The following is an 18060-nucleotide window of genomic DNA, read 5'->3' on the forward strand; positions in this document are numbered from 1 at the left end:
CGACTCAGATAGGAAATAGTGGAGCCAGGATATTGACCAGGCAGTTTGGGTCCAGAGTCTTAAGCATTATCCTTCACTGCCCGTCTTGTCTGATGTTTGGACCCAGCCAGAGGGGACTTCACAGTCTGTTTCACCAAAACTCGTAGTGATGATCACTTGGAGATTAAGGCCACCCTAAGGTGAGCAAGCAAATAGTTAACAGTTATTCAGTTCTTACTATGTACCAGACAGTAGGCTAAACACTTTTTGTTTTGCATTATCTCATTAATCCTCACAGCAGCCCGGTAACGTAAGGACTGTAATTATGTCTATTTTACAGATGAGAAGACTGAGGCTTAGGGAGACTAAGTACCTTGCTCAAGTTCTCATCACAAGTCGAAGGGCTGGAATTTGAATCCTGGTCATTGGCTCCAGAGCCTCACATGATTAAGACTGACCATGGAAGGAGAACAGAATTTTCCATATGAGACCCTCAAAGTAGGGCTTGCTCCCTCACAGACCCTGAAAATCCTAGCCACGTTTAGTGAGTGCCATCCTTGTCTGGAATGGTGGCTCCCTCAGCCCTGTCCTCCCAGGACAGGCTTATTTAGGAGAATCTGCCCTTCCATTTCCCTCAGCTGTCTTGCTCAAATTTGAACTGGGGGATTCTGGCCTTCCTTCTTGGAAAGGCACAGAAATGACCTCATTTTTCATCTCACCGTTGAGGCTGTTTTGGGCCCTTCCTTTGTTATGTTTGAGCCCTGGATTCATCTCAGATGGAGCGATAAGTGTAACTCTTAGGAGGCTCCTGGTGCCCCCAGTCCAAGGGAACGGGCGCTCCCCAATCCCAAACTTTCTTGGTCTCAGCATAAGAGAGGGGCTCAGGGTGTACTTCCAGCAATGGACAGCTCTCCATTACCCACTGGTGTTTCCATTCCTTTGCCTCTGAAGGTAACATCTCTCACTTGTTTCTTTCTGAAGATGTCGCCACCGTCAGGACAAGTGTAACCTTTAAGCTAAATGAAGGCAAGTGTAGTTTGAAAAAGGCTGATCTGTTTCCCGAGGGTCTGCGACCAGTACTACCAGGTATGGAATCAGATGGCTGGTGCAGGGAGCTTGCCTGCATTGTGGGAAAGGGGCCTGTAATGAGCCGAGCCATTCAGATGGGATCGAACAGTTCAGAATCTCTGTGGACTCTCTTCACGAGATGAAGAAGAGCCTCACTTGGCACCTCCGTATGCTTCTGGAGTTATTCTTCAGGGTTTCCTTTGCAGGGTACAAAGAGTGAAGCTCTGGGGAAAGCTGTGAGTTAATAGGAATCAATGAGGGCTTAAGATGCATTAGTACCTTGTGATCATACTGGGTTAAATTTTCTAGACCTTAGAGTTTCCTTAAAATAATCCAAAATCCGAATCCAAAGAAATGAAAAAAAGGTTTGGCTCAGAAAGGGTAACCTTTGATGAACAAAGATGTAATATCCAGCTTTCCTGCTGGATTTAGTTTTTGGAGGCAGTGATGCCATTTGGCTTCAGCAGAACAAATACTCTCCAAGTAGACCTGGCCTTATGAAAAGAGCAGAATCCAACATTCCTCTTTCTTCCCCAGCTCACATTTCCAGTATTATTTCATAGAATAGTTTTAGAAAAAAAAAATCAGGAGTCATGTATTAGGGAGGGTTCTTTCCCCAATCTACCCTCAAATAAACTGTACAAACAAATAAATGCAAAACCACTTTAGTCACATATGAGTGCCTATTTTAAGTAACTAACCAAGATTAATTTGGGCACCTCCATTTGATGGAATATTATGCAGCTATTAATTATGGGTTTTCAAAGAATGTTTAATGACATTAGAAAATGTTCTTGTTATAATGCTAAGATAGAAAAAGAGAGAGTAACATTGTGTATATCTAATACGACCTAAATTGTATAAGAAAAAGTGTGAATAGAAGAAAAACAAAGAAAACTCACCATGTCCTTATTAGTGGGTTATATGTGGGTGGAAGGATGATGAATGATTTTAATTTTTGTCCTGCATTTTCCAAATTCCCCACAGTGAGCATTTATACTTTTAATCAGAGGGGAAAGCATTATTTAAAAATAGATTTGGGGGCACAGTGGTAGAGAGTCTGCCTGCCGATGCAGGGGACACGGGTTCATGCCCCGATCCGGGAGGATCCCACATGCCGCGGAGCAGCTGGGCCCGTGAGCCATGGCTGCCGAGCCTGTGTGTCCGGAGCCTGTGCTCCACAAAGGGAGAGGCCACAACGGTGAGAGGCCCGCGTACCGCAAAAAAAAAAAAAAAGATTTGGTCTTTAGTTCACTTAATGGTATTGTACTAATGTTAATTTCTTAGTTTTGATAAAGATACGTGTAAATGTAGGATGTTAACATTAGGGGACACTGGGTGAAGAGTATATGGGAACTCTGAGTACTCTCTTAGCAACTTTTCTATAACGTCTAAGCTTATTTCAAAATAAAAAGTTTAAAAAATAGATATGGAAAAATGGAAAGGAAAACAGGTTCAGAATGAGCATCTGTTCAGTTTGAGATGTGAAGTTAGCCTTTTGAAAAGGTAAGATAGATCTTTAGGGAAAAATTAATTTGCCTTCTCCTTCCTTTGGTCCTGATGACCTGCTGATTTGAACATCCTTATAATGTTAGAGAAGAACACGATACAGATAATTCTTCAGTTCAATAAAGTAAGATTAGCTAATTGTGTGGATGGTATGTGGACCTGCTCTTTGGTTCTGGTTAACAATCATTAGTTAAAAGATTCACTGGAAGCCATGGAGGGAGGAGTGATGGCCAAAGTCAGGAATGAGGATGTACAAAGCCCTGCCTTACATAACACTTTCACTCCTATCCTACGTGCCTTCATGATATTGTTTGGTTCTGTTGATTCTTTGTGCCATTTATTGCTCCTGGTTATTTCAAACTGAGCCATCATTGTTGACGTGCTTTCCAGCTTTCCCTTCGGGTTGGAATTACTCCAAGGTCAGTTTGCCTGAAAGCAGGAGTTAATTTCCTTGCTACTCCTGTGCTCGTTCCTTACTTGAAGCCCCTCAGCCCCTGCTTGAGACATCATAGTCCAGCTTTAAAGAAACCAACTGTGAGAACATGAACACACCTTAACAAATTACCAGTCAGGAATGCAAGACGATCTTTGGTCCCCATCTTCCACAGATGTGGCCAGTCAGTCGGAAACATCCAGCATTTATTCATGGAAATAAGTTTCAAGAGCTAAATTGTAAAGTTATATAGGTGGCAATACTGGTTCTTCAGGATTAAAGTGTCATCGTGCTGCAAGCTGAGGGCTTGCAGCGTCTTGGCATATGGAGTTAATCATCTAGTCCCTTGAGAGTTGTTCTAATGAAATGTTTACAGAGTTGTAGCGAATGTTCAGCTGAGTGCTTTGCCAGGATTTGGCTTCCGATAATTTTGTTTCTTCATACAGAGAAGCACAGCTCAGTAAAAGAGAGCTTCCGCTACGCAAACCTTACATGCAGCTCTGGCAAGCAAGTCCCGGGAGCCCCCGGACGACCGAGCACCCCTAAGGAAATGTTTATCACTGTTGAGTTTGAGCTTGAAACTAACCAAAAGGAGGTGACAGGTTGGTTTGAAAACAGTCTGTGGTGCCAGACTTCTTACGGCTTGCTCCTTATTTCTTTGCCTTTCACTTTTCATCATTCTTGCCGGGGGTGGGGGGGGTGGCCGGAAATAGTGCAACCACTGAAGTATCTCCTGTTTTTTTTCACCCCCAAACTAAACTGAATTGTTTTGGAACCTGATGATTTTATCTGCTTCATCAAAACCCAAAGCTACCATTTTGGTCAACAAATTTCTGTTTGAATTGAATGCTGCCCAGCCTGCTAGGTGTCCAGCTCCAAGCCTCTCCCCATGCTGTGCACAGGGAGCTGTGGGTGTTTGTGGGTCCTGCAGTTGGTCTGGACATGCTCACATGCTGCAGCCTGACCCCTCCACTGCTGTCCCTCTCGTTTCTTCAGCCTCTTGTGATCCGAGTTGCATCATAAAGCGAACAGAGAAGCGGCTCCGGAAGGCCATCCGCACGCTCCGGAAGGCTGCCCACAGGGAGCAGTTTCACCTCCAGCTCTCAGGCATGGACCTCGAAGTGGCTAAAAAGTCTCCCCAAACATCTGAACACTGGGCGGAGTCCTGTGGAGTGGGTCAGGGCCATGTAGGAAACCAATGTGGTGAGTGGCCTGCTGGCCGGGACATTCTTGCTAACAGAACTGTCTTGAGCTCCAAAAACACTAAGGGTAACCAAAAGCAAGTCTGTCCCATCCTTTCTCCCCAGGCTTCTTCCAGAGAACACCTGGGTCACCCACGCTCATTTAAGAACTACATGTGGGTGTTGGCCTTGCCTACAGGATCAGGAGCCCCCAGCACCTGGCATAGTGCCTGGCACTTAATAACTCTCTGTTGGGTTGAGGGACAGAATGGAAGAGGCAGGGTTGATGAGAAGAGGGAGTGTTGCCCCTTAAGGATCTGAGGGACCGTGGTCTTCAAAGCACTGTGGTCCCCCAGCTGGGGCAGGACTGCAAGTATAAGGCCTCCATGAGCCTTCTCGACACTCCACTATCACAGTTCCCCTATCATCCCTCTGGTGTGACACATGGTGGCAATGAACAAACTCCTGTCCATAGTTTTATGCAGAGGCAAGGCTGGGGGTCGCTCAGCTGCCTTATGAGATCCCTGAGCTATGGCCCAAGCTTTCTAGTAGTGTCAGTTCCAGTGTATGGTGGTGGTGGTGGTGGTGGTGGTGGTGGTGATGGTGTGTGTATGTATGCGTGTGTGTGCATGTATCAGAATTAAACTTGAACAATATCAATTCTATTCCTCTGATGAAGTTCCAGGCAAGAGGAATCTGGGCAAGACGTTCCAAGGTGGTCAGTCTTGAGCTTTGTTTGTTGTGAGAGACTGTTCTGGGCAATTATGAGAGATTCTACCTAAAAAGTCTCAGATGGGGGGAAATTAGGGTCTCTCTTTACAGTAATACTGTAACCATTTGTTGAATCCTCATCTGTCACAAGCATAACACTAAGCATTATATCTGCATGACCTCATTCAGTCCTTCCAGTAATCTTACCAGGTAGGTATTATCTCCATTTTACAGATGAGCAAACTGGAGCTCAGAGGGATAAGTGCTCTTGCTCAAGGTCCCATGGATGGTCCCACTCCAAAGCCTGTGCTCTGGTCCCAAGAAAGGTGAATTTCGATAACCAGACCCCTCCAGAGTAAATTGGTGTCCTTTCTGAAGTGTCATTGGAATCATGAGGCCTGAGAAATGATGCTTGAGCTAAGGAGTGATAAACCAGTGTTTCTGAAGAAGCAAAGCTGAGCCCAGAGGCACTTGTTCAGAAGAATTGTCAGCAATAGGTCCACAGCCCAACTCTGTTGCTTTGCCAAAACATAGTGAAAATCATGTGTAAAATCAGTGTAACTGTCCACCAGGGGCTGGTTCTCAGATAGTCTTGACTTTTATTCCAGCTGACTCTCCTAAAAAAAAAAAAAAAGGTAAGAACAACCCAGCTGGTTGGTTGGTTCTCACTGAAAATTCTAAGAGTTCCAGTTTCCATACCAAAATGGTGATGAGAGTTGGCTGTTGCCGCCCTGCTTTCCAGGGTGAGTTGCAGAAACTGTCAGGATAGGCGGGCCAGCCTCCTTCTGGCCTCTCAGAGCTGAATTGCACCCCTTCCCCCAGCTTCTGTCCTGTGGGAAGAGGCCCTGCAGTCTCACCAGGGAGGTTTATGGGTCAGTTAAGAGTTCAGGAAAAGCTAGTGTCAAGGGCCCTGTGGAACAACTCCCAGTGAGAGTATTATTAGTACTACCATGGGGATGCTTCTGGGGAATAGAGGCCTCAGGGGGAGGATTAGGAGTTACTTAACAGAGGCCTCATGACCATGACAGCTGGTGAAAGACACTCAGTACAAGGTTTGTGTAGCTGTTGTGTGTGTGAACGTGTCCCTGAGATGCTTATCACGCTGAGTTAAGTTGGATTTGCTTCTAAGGGAGGCCATGTATCCTGTCTCAAGAGCTCCCTCTAGCACTGGATGAATTTTGTAGTCCACAACATCAGGTTCACCCTGCCTGACAGCAGTGTTAAAGATTTTACCATGTCAAAAAAACAGCACAAGGAACTACCAGTGAAACTCCTTTCTCCTGCTGGAGGGAGGAAGTGGGTGTAAAGAGGAGTCAGGTGTGTTAGTTAGAAAGGGTTTTTACCCAGCAGACTCCTGGCATGGGCAAACCATGGTGTCTTTGTGTGTGTGTGTGTGTGTGTGTGTGTGTGTCTTATATTCCTGATCTATTTAATGGTGTTAGAACATCATAAAAAGCAGGCTTACTGGTATTTTCTGAGCTCTGATGGCACATGCAGTGGAGACAAACCTAGGGTAGTTCTTTTTAGAAATTGTTTTGTGTTTCTAGAAAAGAGCCCAAAGACTGCTTTGAGTCACTTGGAAGGAGAGATGGAACCATTATGTTTTTCCTTTAAAATATTTTTTATTTAGTTTTTAATTACCTAAGTGGTGCATATTCCAAATGATGCAGAAATGTACACAGTTAGGATGGAAACTTTCCCATCAGCTCCCAATCCCACTCCCCAGAAATAATCACTGTCAATAGTTTGCTGTGTATCTTTCCACATCTGTTTTTATGCATGTATAAAAATGAAATTTTATTGACTCATTCAATAAATATTTATTGAGCACCTACTGTGTGCCAGATACTATTCTAGGTGCTGGGAATCCAATAATGAGACAAAAGAGCAAAAATCTCAGCCCTCATTGAGTTTACATTTCTGGAGGAGGGAGACAGACCACAAACCAATAAAGAAGGAAATATATCCTGTAGCAAATGGTGGTAAGGGGGTGACGAACAGGTAAGCAGAGAAGTAGAATAGAAGATTCTATTTTGGCAAGGGGAGGGGTGAGGAACAGTGTACTCCCCCAAAACATGGACTGTGTTCAGGGACAGTGGTCATTGGAAAGTGTCATTTGGGCAGAGATGTGAAGGATGGGAGGAACCAGCTATGGGGAGATCTGGGGGAAAGAGTCCCAGCCAAAGGCAACAGCAAGTACAAAACCCCTGAGGGCTGGAGAGAAGGCCAAGATGATGAGAGCTGAGGGAGGGAGGGCAGAGGAAGAAAGTAAGAGCAGTAGCAGAGGGCCAGATCATGTGGGGAGTGGAAATCCTGGTGAGGTTGCTGAATCTGAGTGAGAGAAAAGCCAACGAAGGGATTTGAGTGAAGAGGTAACAAGGTTCTGACTTAACGTTTCAAAAGGATAACTTTGGCTGCTGTATTGAAAATAGGCTGTAGGTTTATGTGTGAAAAAAACCAAAAAATATATCAATGCAGTTTTAATAGTGCTGTGTATTGTTTTTAACTACAGGGTAGATCATGGACATCTTTCCATGCTACCAGAGGAGCTACCATACTTCTTTTAAAGCTTCCTAATCTATATTTGTTTTAAGACACCAGTGTTTATTAGCCATACTCCTATTGGTGGACATTTAATCAAGTTATTCCTGATTTTTCTGTTACAAATAACGCTGCAGTGAATTTTCTTTTTGTGCACATGTCCAGTATTTCTGAAGGATAGACGTGCAGATGTCTAATTGCAGATCAAAGGACATGCATATTTAAAACTGAATAGATGCTGCTAAATTACCCTCCAAAAAACATACTAATATATACTCCCTCCAACATTGTATATGAGTGTTTTTTGCCCTGCCTCATGGCTAACATGGATTATATATTACTGATCTTTTTCTTTTTTAAATTTAATTTAATTTATTTTTGGCTGCGTTGGGTCTTCGTTGCTGTGCACGGGCTTTCTGTCAGTCGCAGCGAGCGGGGATTGCTCTTCGTTGCAGTGTGCATGTTTCTCATTGCTGTGCCTTCTCTTGTGGTGGAGCACGGGCTCTAGGCGGGCGGGCTTCAGTAGTTGTGGCATGTGGGCTCAGTAGTTGTGGCTCGCGGGCTCTGAGCACAGGCTCAGTAGTTGTGGCGCATGGGCCCAGTTGCTCTGCGGCATGTGGGATCTTCCCAAACCAGGGCTCAAACTCGTGTCCCCTGAATTGGCAGGCAGATTCTTAACCACTGCACCACCAGGGAAGCCCTACTGATCTTTTAAATTTTTGCAAATCTGATAAGTAAAAATAATAGTCATTTTAACTTGTTTTTCTTTGATTATTAGTAAGACTGAGCATGCCTTCATATGTCTGTGGCGATTTAGATTTCTTCTTCTGAGAATATCCTTATGCTTTGCCTATTTTTCCATTGAATTTTTTGGTTTTCCAATATGATTTTTAAAAAATAAAATTTAAAGTCCCAAGTTATATCAAAGAACATAGTCACTTCTGACCAAACATTTTCTTTCTTATAGTCATTTTTATACAGTAAAGTCTCATTAATTTGACATTTAAGGACTTTGGGGACAGCCTGCTCTGCAGGTGACCTTTGTACCATCTGTGATCAATTTTAGCAAGATGGCAAAAAAGAAAAATAGCTATTATATTCTCCAAGGAACAAATTCCTTAAGCTCACAGTAATTCATAAAGTCCTTCATATATAGAAGAAGAAAGAAAAGAAAAAATTAATGATGAAATGGATTTCTATTTTTCTTTCATAGCTGTTTATCCTTTCATAAAGGATACATTATTTAAGGAGTATACTTGCTAAAGTATAAATTTTTTTTTTTTTTGCGGTACGCGGCCTCTCCTGCTGTGGAGCACAGGCTCCAGACGCACAGGCTCAGCGGCCATGGCTCACGGGCCCAGCCGCTCCGCGACATGTGGGATCCTCCTGGACCAGGGCACGAACCTGTGTCCCCTGCATCGGCAGGTGGACTCTCAACCACTGCGTCACCAGGGAAGCCCTAAAGTATAAATTTTTGTATTTGATTATTTTGAAAACTTGTTGAAATTTTAAAAAGACACAATCCAGGCAACTGGCAAACTGGGAAGTATCCTAGTGCCTGGGTTCTTGAGAGACTAGAAAAGTTTAATTCAACTTTTAATAGTAGTAGTGTTCCTCTGCAGTAGTTGAAAAAACTTAATTAAAACAGAATTTATTGAGATCCCACTCTGTGCCACTCTATGAACTTAGGTTGAAGCAGTGAGAACATAATGGGTGAGAAGCCTGCTTTTATGAAGTTCACATTCTAATGGAAGGAGATGGACAATAAAAAAGTAAAGAGAAAGATAATTTCAGAAATTATAATTGTTATTGAAGATAATAAAACAGAATGGGTCAGAGGGGAGGAGAGATTACTAGTCCCTACAGGGTGTTCAAGGGAGACCGTCAGAGCAGGTGACGTTTGAGCTAAGACCTAATTGAGAAGGAGGAGCTGGCCATGCAAAACTCTGATAGAGGCAGGGGGTGCTCTGATGGAGGGGATAGCAGCAAGTGCAAAGGGCCTGAGGCAGGAAGGAGCCAGGCATTTTCTTCTTAAGTTTTCAAAATTGAGAAATTATTTGGAACTGAACAGGCAGCAAATTTCTTTTCTGTTTTAAATCAAGGAAAATATAAAGTGTATATTAGCAATATAGACCAATATTAGACCAATATTTAGCACATGGACTTGGTAGGAAACGCTTTTAATTTAAAAAACATAATTTAATAAAATGTTGACATGTATTGAGCCCTTAATGTGTTCAGCCCTGTGCTAAGTACTTTACATGTCTCATCTCATTTAGTCTCATCACAAGTCATTCTGCATCATGCCCTTTTTACAGATAAGGAAACTAAGGCATAAGAAGGTAAGCAGTTTTCCCAATGTCACGCAGCAAGTCAGTGGCAGAGCCAGGATTCTCATTCAGATCTGACTCAAGAGCCTATGTTCCTAACCATCTCAAATTGAATGCTCTCACGTCTCCCACATATAGCCTGTGCCCTGTGATTATCTTACTCATGCCACACTCGTATGGAGTGCCCTGCATGGGCCAGCTCTGTGGTGGGTGCTGAGGAGGTCTGAATAAATATGACAGCATCCCTCAAGTCGTAACCCTCCCAGGGAAGAGTCAGAGAAGCCTTCCCCAAAGAGAGAAAGCCTAAGTGAGTTTTGAAGGGTGCACAGATGAAGCATAAATGGGGAGGAGCATTCAGGCAGAGGAACAGCCTTAGGTAGTGAGGTTGAGCAAGATGTGCACAGGGCATTATTGGCATTTCAGTATTACTAACCCTGGAGTGGAAGGTAGGATGCAGTGAGCAGCTAGGCTAGTGGGCAAAACATGGCCAAGTCATGAGAGACCTTGAATATGTTGCTAAGGAGCCTTGACTTTATCTCTAGGTGACAGGTGTCATTAGAGGCTTTAATCAGGGAGCATAAGGTCATATTTACATTCTAGAAAGATCTCTCTAACTGAATTGGGGGTCAGGACTGGAGGCAGAAAAACCGATCTGGGAGCTTCTGAATGCTTTGCATAAGAGATATTGAGAACATGAAGGCACTAGATGGAGTAGAATAGAAGCAGTGGATTAGAGAAATATTTAGGAGGAAACGTGAGCAGCATTTGATGATAAATTGGGTTGGGGACTGAGACGAGGAAAGAGTTGGGGTGAGCTCAGAGGTTTCTGACTTGGCCTCTGATCCTGCACTTGCTTCCCATATGTCCCTCATCTCACCCAGCCCTGTTTCATATGCAGGAGGCACTGAGAAAAAGCCTGTGGGTTGGTTGAATGGCTAGATGAATGTGATCACTGGGGAAGAAATAATCAGAAAAGATTTATAGGAAAAGCAGAAAAAAATGGGCTCTTGAGAGGGCATGAGAAAGAATGAAAACTCAGATACAGAAAAGGGGACTAAAGCCTGAGTTTGAGAACTGTAGGGAGGCAAGTCAAGGAGGTTTTTGAGCCAGGGAGTGAAGCAGTCAGAGAAGCACTTTAGGAAGGTGAATCTTTTTTTTTTTTTAATTTTTAAAAATTTTTTTTTATTTTTTTTTGCTGCGTTGGGTCTTCATTGCTTTGCGCGGGCTTTCTCTAGCTGCGGCGAGAGGGGGCTCCTCTTTGTTGCGGTGCGCGGGCTTCTCATTGCAGTGGCTTCTCTTGTTGCGGAGCACGGCCTCTAGGCGCATGGGCTTCAGTAGTTGTGGCAGGCAGGCTCTAGAGCGCAGGCTCAGTAGTTGTGGCGCATGGGCTTAGTTGCTCCACGGCATGTGGGATCCTCCCTGGCCAGGGCTTGAACCCATGTCCCCTGCATTGGCAGGCAGATTCGTAACCACTGCGCCACCAGAAGCCCCTAGGAAGGTGAATCTGATGGCAGCATGTAATAACAGAGCTGAGGCCGAGAGGAACACAGGCAAGAGAAATCATTGGAAGGTTATTGCAGTAATCTAGATACGAGATGGTGAGGAGCAAAGGACACTAGTGCCATGGGGATGAAGCATAGGGGATGGACAAAAGGGACACAACTGTAGGATGCTGCAGCAGGGAGGAGAGACGTCTGGGATAACTGTGGTTTGGAGCGTTGGTGACTGGGAATATAGAGGTGCTGTTTAGAAAGAGAGTAAAGCCAGAGGGGTAGGAAGGCTTGGGAAGGGAAGAGAGAAGCATTCCCCTTGGGAAAGTTGAATTTGAGTTGCAACAAGACTCCCAGGCAGAAATGTCCATGGGCAGGTGGGAGTCTAGGAAAACGACTGCACCTCTCCATGTGCGGACTGACCCTCCTATCCTGCGTCTGTCCATACATGCTCTGACTCGCCTGCTGCTGAAATGGATGAACAGCCCACGCTCCTTCCTAAGGGTAACTCCTGCACTGGGGCTCTGGAGCCCATTCCCTCTCATCATCTCAAAAACGATACTCCTGCTGTTGTCCCCACCGACCCCCATCTCAGAATTCTCCTTCTCTACTGGATCATTTCAAACAGCACGCAAACCTACCTCCCGTCTTAAAACCCACACAAATCCTCCTTTGACTTCCTGCTTCTCTCCAGATCCTGCCTTCTTTCTTTGACCCCCTTGTAAAGCAAAACTCCTTGAAGGACTTGTCCAAATTTGCTGTCTTTACTACCTCACCGACCATTTTCTCCTCCACTCTAGCCAATCTGGTTTTCATTCCCAACCTCTCCACTGAAACTGCTTTTCCCAAGATTTCTAGCAACTTCCACATTACCAAATCCAGTTTCCAGCTGTCCCTCAGACTCTGCTGATCACTCCTTCCTCCTGGAAACTCTTGTCATGGGTTTCACACACCACACACCTCCGGTTCTTCTTCTGCTTCACCAGCTGCTCCCTTTTCATTTTCCATACTGGTTCTCCCCTAATTTCTTATCTCTAAACATCAGGGATCCCAGGGCTCAGTCCTCCATGCCCCTCGCCTATCTTCACACTCTCCTCGGTGACCTCATCCAGCGCCATAGCTTTAAATACCACCACATGCTAGTGACTCCCAAACTGCCCTCTCCAGCTCTAACCTCTGTCTGAATCATGGACTTCTCTGTTCTAGAGGTGCTGAACATTTTTGATCACACATATACACACACACAGTGAAATACTTTTGAATTTGTGAATGTTTACTTATTTTAAAATTATATACTCTTACTATTGGCTAATGTATTGTGTACAACATAACAAGTAGAAGAATGAGATACAGTTTACATAAACAAAATTTCAAATAGCTGGCTAGTCTCTGAGGGACCGTATTGACAACTTGGTAAGGTTCATTGTGAACAGTAGTGGTTGTAAATCATTTTTCAAATAGTCTTTTTGTTCATTACTAGTGTTTTGGCTTAACTCTTGTCAGATCTGATTAAATTGTCACTGTTTCTATCCCGTGATGTGGTTTGACAAGAGCTAGTACCAGGAGAACAAGCTGTGTCAGCACTGCACTTCCCTGTGGTTCACCTGCACTTGCATCACTGGTTCTGCATCATGGGCCCAGGATTTCTACAGGAATTGTTTAAAGCTGCTTTCTACTTTGTGATGGTTCAGTTGGTTGAAACTAGATCATTTTAATCAGGAAATCTATTCAATGAGGCACAACTGAAATTCTTCTCGAGACACTGAAAAGAAGTGAGTCAGTCAGTACCTCCCCACCCACAGGTCTCTTTCTTGGGGACCTTGTGTCTTCACACGTGTCTCTGACTTGTGGAGATGTGGACTGACTAAGGGACTAATTTTTTTTTTGGCTGCATCGGGTCTTAGTTGAGGCACACGGGATCTTTTGTTGCTGCGTGCAGGCTCTTCGTTGCGGCGCGTGGGTTTCTCTCTGGTGTGGCGTGTGGGCTCAGTAGCACCGCAGCATGTGGAATCTTAGTTCCCCCACCAGGGATTGAACCCTCATCCCCTGCATTGGAAAGCGGATTCTCAACCACTGGACCACCAGAGTAGTCCCTAATCTTTTTTTCTTTTAAACAGAAGAACTTTAAAAAAATGATTTTTCTTTCAGTTTTATTGAGATATAATGGACAGACAGTACTGTATAAGTTTAAGATGTACAACATAATGATTTGACTTACATGTATCATGAGATGATGACCACAGTAAGTTTAGTGAACCTCCATCATCTCGTATAGATACAACATTGAAGAAATAGAAAAAAAATGTTTCTCCTTGTGATGAGAACTCTTAGGATTTACTCTTTTAACAATTTTCATATGTAACATACAGCAGTGTCAATTATATTTATCATGTTATACATTGCATCCCTAGTACTTATTTATCTTATACCTGGAAGTTTGTATTTTTTGACCACCTTTATCCAATCTCCCTTTCTCCCACCCCCAAGCCCTGTGCAGCTCTGGTAACCACAAATCTGATCTCTTTTTCTGTGAGTTTGTTTGTTTTTGAAATATAATTGATATACAACACTATGTTAGTTCCTGGTATGTGACACAGTGATTTGATATTTCTGTACATTTCAAAATGATCACCATGGTAAATCTGGTTTAATTGCTAAACCAGTGAACCTTTCTTTACGTCTTATTTTTTAGATAAAAATTAATACACATAGATGTGAAAATGCTTTGCTCACACTCTGGATCATTTTGTAAATGTAAATGATACCCCTGAGGTGTAGCATTCTACCTTGGAGACCACAGGTATAACCAGTGCCTTCTCAACACCAACACTTGCGTGGCCAAAAAATATCTTAAACTTGACATGTCTAAACAAAACATTTTATTCTCCTCTCTCCCTCCAAAATAAAACCCACTTCTCCCTCATCTCCTTCATCCCTCATCTCCGTAACTGGCATCCCTGTTTGCCCAGTTGCTCAAGTTGAAAGCCTCAGTCTTTTTGGCCTCTCTTGCTCTGTCATGCTCCTTACTGAATCCATTAGCAAATCCTGTCAGATCTGCCTTTACATTATATCCTGAGCCTAACTAGTTTTCTCTTCCTCTGTTATTACCACTCTGTTCCAAACCACCACCATCTCCTGCCAGTCTATTGCTATGGGCTCTGAATTGTTCTCCTTAGCCTTGCCTGTCTTCAGGCTGTTCTCCACACGGTAGCTAGAAGATCTTCTAGAAACATAAGTCAGATCATTTCACTGCCCCATTTGAAACCTCCAACACACTTTGAGTAAGGTCTAATTTCCTTACCATGACCTTCAAGAACCTCCGTAAGCTGGCCCTTGCTTGCTTTTAGAGTCCATATCCTATCACCCAGTCCCTTTCACTATGTTCCTGCTACATTGGCTCTTTTGCTGTTAGGCAATACCATCACAAGGCTGTTTCTCTCATTTCACTCTGCCGTCTGCTCAGAGAGGCCTTTCCTGGCTACTCTTCGAAAATAGCATTCATGCAAACTCCATCCCCACCACTCTTTGCCTTACCCTCTCTGCCCGTTTTACTTTTCTTCATTGCACTTACCTCTAGTTAGCATTCTACTATGTATTTATTTGTTTGCTCATTTATTGTTCATATTCTCCACTAGAATGAGAACCCCGTTAGGGCAGGGCCCTGTCTGTCTCCTCTGCTGTATCTCCAGCCCCCAGAACAGTACTCTGCACATAATCAGTGCTAAGTATTTAACTGAATAAATGAGTAGATGAATCTTCACAGGAACAACAGATGAAATCCCAAGGATAGTTGCCGCCAACACTAAGAGAAAAGAGGGCCAAGGGCAAATCTTTGGGGAAATATTTAAATTGAGGGCAAAAGAGGCACTCTAGAGGAAGTGAAATCTCAGTCCCATTAACTAGGCATGAAGAAAACAGCACGCACTGGGGAAACTCAGCAAGGAAGGCGTCAAGTCCGGCTCATCTCTCTGCCTCAGCTCTAAGAATGTTTTCAAATAGCAAACTGAGCACACACCAAAAACCTGGACAGACGTGACAAATCAACCTCTCAGCCCAAGGGAGTGCTCTCTCCTGTTATCCTGAAACACTCATTTAAAAGGAGTTCAAACCAGGATCCTGAGGCCACAGCACCGCCTCGAGCGCCATTGCCTCTGAGCCGTGACAAAGCAGCAGCTCCAGGAGACCCTGGGAATCCACGTGGGCTGCCTGTGGCTCTCCTTCAGAAGGCAAGGCGTGATTCTTAAGAAAACAGTCAGATGCTGGAGAGTGACCCCTTTTATTAGGTTCACCATCTTAGCCACAGAGAGACCATAGTGTTTGTCCATAGCCTGAAATACTCAAAGGCCGTGGTATTGAAAAGAGGGCCAGCCTTCAGGTCTCTTTGTCACCATTAATCCTGGTCCCCACTGGTCTCTCCCTTTTGCATCAGAAAGGCTTTCTTTTTTTGAAGGGGAGAGAAAACAGCTGTGCGGGATTTGAGAATGGGATTTTAATGGTCACTGAAGACACACAAAAGCTTTGCTGTGATCGCAAAGTGTTCTGGGGGCAATTGACTCCTTTGTCTGGGGCAGCAAAACAAGCTGGCTGCTCAAGGAGAAAAGAGAAGCAACTGGAACTGGCATTGAGGTCTCTTTAGGTCAGATCTTTAGCAGATTTGCAAAGAGCTGTTTTCAGGAGTCTCTTCATGACATTTCAGAATAGCTTTTTAGTGTTTAGCCCATTTTTACCTTGTGAAAGGAACAAATTAATCTGGAAGGTGCTTGCCATGGATTATTTCTGTACGTCTTTCTTTCTGGAAGGAAGATGGAAACTGTGAGTGACAAGATGAGCTTGTTTATGTGGAGCAGGCCTTTCACTGTGAGAAAAAAGAACTGGTGCCCTCTTTTCTGCAGGGCAGCCCAAGGGGCATTTCTCAGTCCTTTGCTCACTTGAGAAATTGCAACAGATGTGGGATATCTTGAGGCTTCACAAAACGTAACCTTGAAAAGGCTTTGCGGGGTTTCAATAGTTCTAAGAAGGAGTGGACAACCAGAGCAGCGGGAGTCCGTCCAGTTACTCTTCGCAGAGAGAACCAGGTCCATTCTTGTCCACCTATATGAAGGGGATCGTTTTCTGCCAGAGGAACAGTGATAAAACAAACCAGACTGATCCGACTCTAAGTTATGATTCATGGGGCTGTTGGAATCTTTGCCATCGTATGGGCACTGTCCCTTTAGGTGAATGAGTGTTATGAAAACAGCTGTTCCCAAAATGGACATGGCTTGGGAGAGGAGCTCCTAACAGCCCTGGTTTTATTTTCTTGCTGCCAGTCTTCATGACAGCTGGCTTGTTAGAGCCATGAAGGGGCTAGGCTCTCATTTACTGGCCTGCTATAGGCGCTGGGATAGTCAGGTGGAACACAGGATAAAAAGCCATGAATTCCTACTACATAATTCAGCCCAGCTTTTCATAGGAGGTGAGCTGAAACCAGAGTAATTATGGAAACCATTATCCTGTAGGGCTGCATTTAGAGACTAAGTCTGGAATTATAGGCTCTGTCTGCCAGAGCTCTGTGCATCATACCCATGATAATGTCGTTTGCCAAGAGTTTGGTTCACTTTTAATTTTTTAAAAAATGTCATTAAATGAATTAAAAATGATATGTGAATATTGTAAAAGAAAATCCAAACAATATAAAAAAGTATTAAGATTTAGATTTTAGAGTAGACTTTGACTGATATCATTTAATTGTAAAAATAATATTTGAAATGTGGCATGTTTCATCTTACTATGATTTTTTTAAAAAGCCTCAGTTTTCTTTAAATTATGGGGTAAATAATGAAAAGACATTTTTATTACTGGTAATAGAGAACTTTGCCATGTTTAACCCTAAAAGTACATATGCAAATTGCATTTGTAGGGTAGGATGAAAACCAGTATTCCCCCTTACACACATTCAAGAGCTATAATAGCTAATTTTATCATGTGATATTTTGTTTTCTATTTCTTAGCAGCTTAGGTATAAAAGAAAATGTGTTTTATTCCAGTCAGACTCCCTTAATGCCCCATAGAGAATCCTTGGCAAAGTCTGGAATTGTGATTCAGTCGGCACTTTTATTCAATGACCTTTTTCCTCTTTAAACTCAAAGCTCTTGATCTCATTGTAGGTGTATTTCACAGATTAGCTGTGGGACCTTGGCCAAATTATTTAATGTCCCTAAGTCTCTGTTTCTGTGAAATGGAGCTAATCATAGCGCCCAGCTCCTTTGGGTGTTTCCAGAACTAAATGAGATAAAGTGTGTAAAGCTCGTGGCACAGTATCTAGTAGATGGTACGTACTCAACAAACGTCAGCCATCAGAAAGCCTGCTTTGGTGGTTATGATGATGTTCTTTAAATATTATACTAGGGAACCCACTTCAGTATATTTATATTCATATCCTAAAATAAGATATGAGCCCATGTTTAACTAAGAACACCAAAATATAATCAAAAGCATAGTTTATTAATTTCCTTGTAGTTTATTCTTTCAGGAGACATTTACTAGGCTTTGCTCTTTGTCATGTATCAATTTTATTACAAATATGAAGCATGCTGTTTTGCAGAGGTCATCTGTAAGACCCTTGAGATCACCCTCCCCACAGCCAACAGAGAGTGGGCTTTTTAAAACACAGCTTCTGGTCGTATTCTTCTCCTTTCAATGGTTCCTTTACCTGCAGGATAAAATCCAAAGGCCTGGCATTCAAGGACTTTTTCAGTCTATCCCCAACCTTCCTTTTTTCCCTTTCCTCCCATGTCAGGCGTGAATCTTTACAACCTGCCGCTCGTCCTATCTGGGGA

At 43.4% G+C, this 18060-nt stretch overlaps 1 protein-coding gene across 6 annotated transcripts in view; it reads left to right on the forward strand.

The window, feature by feature from the left end:
* The window catches only part of SCUBE2 (signal peptide, CUB domain and EGF like domain containing 2), a 64460-nt gene that overhangs the window by 32533 nt on the left and 13867 nt on the right, over positions 1 to 18060 (forward strand). For 5 of the 6 annotated variants that reach the window (XM_079928512.1, XM_079928513.1, XM_079928514.1 and 2 more), the window contains 3 exons: positions 961 to 1065; positions 3436 to 3591; positions 3986 to 4192. In XM_079928512.1, coding sequence (XP_079784638.1) covers positions 961 to 1065; positions 3436 to 3591; positions 3986 to 4192 — 468 coding nt within the window. The remainder of the gene's footprint in view (positions 1 to 960; positions 1066 to 3435; positions 3592 to 3985; positions 4193 to 18060) is intronic. The other variant, XM_079928516.1, reaches the window with a different exon arrangement.

The sequence above is a fragment of the Stenella coeruleoalba genome (genome assembly GCF_951394435.1).
Source record: "Stenella coeruleoalba genome assembly, chromosome: 8".
Classification (NCBI taxonomy): Eukaryota; Metazoa; Chordata; class Mammalia; order Artiodactyla; family Delphinidae; genus Stenella; species Stenella coeruleoalba.